This window comes from Crocodylus porosus, unplaced genomic scaffold (genome assembly GCF_001723895.1).
Source record: "Crocodylus porosus isolate Cpor-Errol unplaced genomic scaffold, CroPor_comp1, whole genome shotgun sequence".
NCBI classification, from domain to species: Eukaryota; Metazoa; Chordata; order Crocodylia; family Crocodylidae; genus Crocodylus; species Crocodylus porosus.
Genome location: NW_017728886.1, coordinates 207922716 through 207928951, shown reverse-complemented (window position 1 = coordinate 207928951; position 6236 = coordinate 207922716). Strand labels below are relative to the sequence as shown.

The window sequence follows — 6236 nt, the reverse complement described above, 5'->3', positions numbered from 1 at the left end:
CCAACTTCCAAGGGAAGTGGTGCTGGCTCCTACCCTGGGGATCTTTAAGAAGAGGCTTGATGCCTGCCTGGCTGGACTCATTTGAGTCCAGTTTTTTCTTTTTGTCTCCCGCCCAGGAGGGGGGTCGGACTTGAAGATCTACAAGGTCCCTTCCGACCCTACTTCTATGATTCTATGATTCTATAGGGAAAGGAGCTTGGCTCAGTCCAATGGAGAATGAAGGCGGTATAGGCCAGCCCTGTCAGAAGGGGGCATGGCCAGGCTCCAACTTGGCCCACAGGGGAAAGAGTGAATGGCCCATGCCCAACAGGAGGGAAGGAGTTGTGACCAATGTCTGTAGAGGAAGAGGGTATGGCGAAGCCCTAACCCAGCCCCACAGAGAAAGAAGGGGTCATGGCTTAGCTCTGCAGGCAGAAGGGGGCATGGCCAGGCCCCAACTCAGGCTCATGGGGGAAAAGGGTGGTGCCCAGCCCTGTGGAGGAAAAGGGCATGACCCCCACTCCCATTTCCTTTCCACCTTTCATTTCATTCCCACCCGCATCCCATTAATTCTCCACCTTCCCAGTTTCATGTCCCCTCCCAACAACCTATCTCACACTCTTCCACCTACAGTAAGCGTAGGAGCCTGTCCTGACTCACCAACCCTGTAGTGGCAAATCACAGTACAAGCTCCTTATAGGTCTCTGTTTGCTAGCCCTGTCATGGCAAGTCACAGCTGTGCAGGTGGGGGACAGTCAGAGAAGGTTTTTAGCCTTAAGTTGTGACAGCTCCAAACTTGAGCTAGCACTAACAGGACGCAGCTACACGTGCAATTACTCTGATGCAATAAACTCCAGTGCAGTTCATGCCAGAGTCAGCTGTTCCTAGGTGCAGTGTTTACATGTGCACCCAGAATAGCAGCAATTTGAGTGAGGGCAGAGCAGCCCCAGACTAGCAGGAGGCCTGGGGGGTCAAGACCCTTACTTCACTGACTTGTGACAATTTGAATTTTAGTTCTGATTCAAGTGAATGTGGGTATCAGCAGCAATGTCTGAACTCTAAAAAGCCAAAGTCTTTTTAATGCCTCTGCACTGAAACTGGGAAATTATGTCTGCCACACTCACCCCCTTAAATAGGGTCAACTGAGCCTGAGTCTGGTGATTGGTTCCAGGGCTGCTTTTAAGAAGGTCTCGCAGCACCTGGCCCCTCCTGGCAAAAAAAATTATTTGCTCACTATTTTAAAATAAATGGGATGCTCTTTGCATGCGTCCTGTATTTAGCAGTTCATTTAACAAATTCTACATGCTGCACCCTGCACCTGCCCCAGTTACTCCAGCAGTCTCTGTAGCTGCTCTTCTGAAGAATGCCACTGTTGCCCTCCCCTGCCCTTCCTCAACCTTAGGGCAGCCCCTGTTGCCAGTGCTCTGTACCCACCCCCCCATGCTCCTAGCAGCACGCTCTGCTGAGAGTGGGTGGATGCACAGGTGGAGCACAGCCCACCTTGCCTCCTCCACTCCTTCTAGGCTCCCAGGGCTAGCAGAAGGATGCCACGAGTGTGTGAAATCTTGCAGTGCCAGCCTCAGCAGCAGGGGCTACCTTTCCCCCTGAGGGTTCAGCACGGGGCAGACAGTAGGAAAAACAGGGCAAAGCAGGGTGCTATCCTGCTCCTGCTGTCCTTAAGTGGTACCAGATTGATTAGTGATCCTCAGAGTTTTTAACCTCAAGCCCCTCCCCCAACCCCACTACTCTCTTTTCTGCACTTAGACCTATTTGAAAAATACATACATATACCTATACCTTTTCAGGTACAAGAGTGAAAAGTTCTGCCATTTTTAATCAAGGAAAAAAAATATGCCTCAGGTATCAAAAGTTAGGTATATATTGCTCTAGAGCAATGGGCTAGCCCATTAAAAAGTGACTGGACATGGATAAGTACTAATAGATTTTCATACACTTTGGCGTTTCTTATTTTCATCCTATTACCTTCCTCAGTGGCATGTCAAAGCCTTCAGTAACTTCACTAACATGACTCTTGACGTTGCCCTAGAATCAAGTGAAAATATAATGTACTTTTGGTCTGATACACTTTATAACCCGTGTATCTTAGCCTCTACAAGGAACGCATTCATAATTGATGCTCTCTCCCTCATCATTTTCTTCCCTCGTCTTGTCTTTGTCATTGTCTTCCTTTATTTTCCTCAGGGCTGGGGATCTGTCTTTACTTGTATTGTGGAGTGCCAGATGAATAGGTGGGACCACAGGAATAACTAACAACAAGCTGACAGGCTCTGCTCATTCATATGTGTATTAAGAAATATTCTCCATGAAAAGGCATTTAATTTCAGCCTCCCTTTAAGAGTGAAAAGGGTAACTATTCTTAGACTTGCTAATCATTAATAATTATGGCAATACTAGACAGATATGATGAACTAGGCATAACCAAGAAAATGAATTATCCACAGCTGATGACTCAAGAACTCTTATGTAAGTTTGATAAGGGCAAACAATCTTGCATTTTATATGCTATGTTTTGTTAATTTATGAGAGACTTCTATGAAAGCCTTATAATGTGATGTCCAGACCGCACAGGATAACTAACAAAGAACAAGGTGTGGCATAGTGAGAGATGGTTAAAGAGAGTTAAGAAACCCTGGTATTTGATTACCCAACAAACAAAGAAGAAGAGGTAATTCTACATCACTTTCTTAGCTTAATGCCTGCAAAAAATCACACTGACATGAAGACAGGAAGAGCAAAATGAATGTGCACAGCTTGATTATAATCCATAGTAAAGGACGGAATAACGTTTTTTTCCCAGGAGTAAAGTGATAAAGACAGTGAACAGTACATAACCTTTATTAAGGCTCTTAATCCATTTAACAAGTACCTTTTTCAATCACCTCCAGCTGCCAAGTTTAAAAGGAATGGAGTTTGTCATAGTTTGGATACTGAAAGTCATGTTTCTCATGGGGCCAGTAACATTCCTGGACCATCTACAACTGATACAGATAGCAATTATCTTACTGAAAGAAATTAACCAGGCAAGCTGATGTGCTGCACGCTGATAAGCATCTGCAAACTAGCAGATAGCACAGTTCACTGGCTACCCAAATTGTTTTCTGCAGTTTGGCTTTTAACCTAAATTTACCACAAACACTGAAATACTTTCTTCCTCCCTATTTATGTTTGTATCCTGCCAGTGCATGCAGATATGAGATCATTAAGGAATCTGTATTATTGTTTCGTCTAATAGGATGGCTAGCTATTGTCTTGTTAGATCTCACAAGTTATTCTCAAAGAACTTGGTGAGAATGGCAAGACTCCTATTTAACAGATATAATTTATTCCCACAAAGCATACTTCCAACAAATGAACTATGAATAAAATCTGCATTCTTTCTTTGTATTTTATCTCAGTGTATAATCTAAGGTGTAACTTTACATTTGTACCCATAACTCAATTGTATGCAGATATCTATTCACCTATGCTTACCCTTTCTGAGAAAAAAAATATTACTTCCATATTTCTTCAATAATATTGTATTTGTTGAAAAAATCTCAACCATCCTCAATTCTTTGTCTAACACATGGGGAAGAGAAGTTGTGTTCTTTCGAACCAACACTATTATAATCTCTTAGCCCCCAGAAGTAGAAAGCATTTTAACTAGAAATGCAAATATAGCAGTTGGTCACATTCCTTTGGTGTACCAACTCCTTTTTTGCCTTCCAGTATCTCAAACACTGCAATTAGTAAACACATCCCTCTGGCAATCCTTCTACATCCCTGTTCAACAAACAGTACACTAATTTTGTAAATACAGATCCTACCTCCACAAGGATGTAGTCAATGTGATCAAAAGCTGATCACTATTTTGTCATAGCTGTCTTAACGTGCCTCTTGCTAAACTATCAAGTTGTAATAGTTTCTTATCCTTTTCATAATCCCACAATATAAAGTTACTGGAATGGTGGAAAAAACTTTTTCTCAAATACATTTCTATTACTAAAAGCTGCAGCGCACAGATGAAACATTGTATTTGAACACTCTAAAACCCCAATCCCAGTGTCAGGTTGCATATTTCCAATCCAAACATTTTGTTAGTAACTATTTTCTTTAAATTAATACCCCCGACACACACACGAGGAAAACAAAAACTACCTCAAATCCCATTTTAATTCTCTTAGATGTTAAATATAATATAGTAAGTTCCATCATGTCAAATTCAGTCAGTCGGTTGTTCTCTAGTTTCACCTTACGTTTAAGATGCATAAAAAGTGTCTTATAAATTTGATAGCACAAAAAGCATCAGAGCAGCAACATATGAACATCTAACAAGAATTTCCAAATGATTCTTCATCACCAAAGTACTGTGAACGATCATATATCTGAAGGTATCTGAGTTTTTGCCAAAAGATGCATTACTAATATTTCCCTGTGGTCAAATTTATCTACAAGTATAAAAAATCAAAAAAGATATAGTCTAAAACTTTCCATTATATGTTCAAGACAGCTATATTTTGTTTGACTAGACTAAAATAAATGACCATTTAACTGTGGAAGAAAGCCACTTGGAGTGAAAAGATAATGGAGTATGAGTGACCATGGGCAGATCCAGGAATTTGAAAAGGGGGATGCAAGAGATGCTACCAGTGCCACAGGGGAAGTTGCAGGGACTGCTGAGACCCCCACAGTAGGTGAACCAGTTGCTGGGGACTTTGTGGAGTCCTTAAAACAGATAAGACTTCCCTTACTGCTCTTGGTACCTGCTCCCTTCTCCAACAGAAGTTGCCTCTGGGTGCAAGAAGCGGGCCTCTGCCTGCTGCTTTTGCTGTCCCTGGCTGATCTGGGGGCTCCTGGGGGCTGTAGTAAGAAGCTGCACAGGGTGCTATGTTCCTGCTCCCTCCTTCCCCATCTCATTTCCCCTGCTGGCCTGAGGGCTCCAGCTGTGAGGAGCAGCTGCGTGGAAAGCTGGGCAAGGCTAGGATGGTACCGTCAGTGGGCAATCCCCTCCTTCCAGGTGCTCCTGCTCCCTGCCTACAGAAGCTGGTGCTTGAAGGCGGGGGATCACCCATTGACACACCCTCCCCAGCCCTGCCCATCACTCTCTGCAGATGCTCCCTTCAAGCCAGAAAGGGAAGCACAGTGGAGGGAGCCACTAGTGACCTAGTGTCCCATGCCACTCCTGGCAGCGCCCAACTGAAGTAGGGCAGGAGGGGCCTTGAGGTTTTCATGACCCTGAGTCAGCTGGGGACAGCAGCAGCAGTGGGCAGGTCCCCCTTTCCTTACATGTTCCCTGTTTGGTCCCCCTGGGTGTCCCACTCCAGCCCAGGGCTCTAGCCATTCCTCAGACACTGCAGGGGACCCAGGTATCCTAGGCCCCAGGGAATTGGAGCCACTGGCACATGACTGTCACTGCTGAAGGGGGTGCAACCATACCACTGCGTCTCCCTTGATTCTGCCCCCGTGAGTGACACACCATGTTTACCCACTTGCTCTATTTCAGCAAGTCATTTTCTCCAGGTTAGACTACTTGACCCATGTAGTAGCTATAGAAATCTGGACAAAAGTATGGGAGTCTGCATTTCCCTGAAACAGGTTATTTCATCGAGTTCCATGTATTATTTCAGTAGCTGCCAGTTAGCAGCACTGCTCCTCAAAGAAATTTCTCCCCTTCAGTCCTGAAACTCCTTATTCTAAAGCCAGGCATTGCATAGTGTGTAAAGGCATAGCTAGCCACAACAAAATGAGAAATATCCAGTCATTATCATGTTGGTGGATATGAGCCAGTAAAAAACAACTGTTAGCTTGTTTTAAATGAATTCATTTCAGCATATTTAGTGGTATTGAAGTGATTGGCAAACTCATGCTAAAACTATTTTAGCAGTGAATTAGCTGTCACTCCAGTTAGATGGACTTACATTGTTCATGTGACCAAAACCTTACTTACAGGCTTAACGGGCTTTAACTCAACAAGCTCCTGGTGGGTTTGTCGGTAGGAGTATGAATCAAGTCCACCTATGAAATCAACTGAAAATACAACAGTTCCAAAAATGAATAAATGGAAATGAAAATACAATCACACCAACTGAAACAAACATGGAAAATGAATCTGAATCATAAAGAAACACAAAGACAAGTAAATGAAACGTATATGAAACTTGCTTACAGAAAGCTCTCTACCCAGCCTCTTTCTGTTCATTTGTTCTTATGCATGATGTGGTCAAACAGTTGTGCAGGGGTCCAAGTAGGAACGTTAA

At 43.5% G+C, this 6236-nt stretch overlaps 1 protein-coding gene across 2 annotated transcripts in view; it reads right to left on the bottom strand.

The window, feature by feature from the left end:
- The window catches only part of NKAIN3 (Sodium/potassium transporting ATPase interacting 3), a 621440-nt gene that overhangs the window by 5912 nt on the left and 609292 nt on the right, over positions 1-6236 (bottom strand). Inside the window, exon 6 of one of the 2 annotated variants that reach the window (XM_019548538.1) lies at positions 5927-6006. The exons of the other annotated variant lie outside the window; for it this stretch is intronic. Coding sequence (XP_019404083.1) covers positions 5927-6006 — 80 coding nt within the window. The remainder of the gene's footprint in view (positions 1-5926; positions 6007-6236) is intronic. 2 annotated transcript variants of the gene reach the window in all.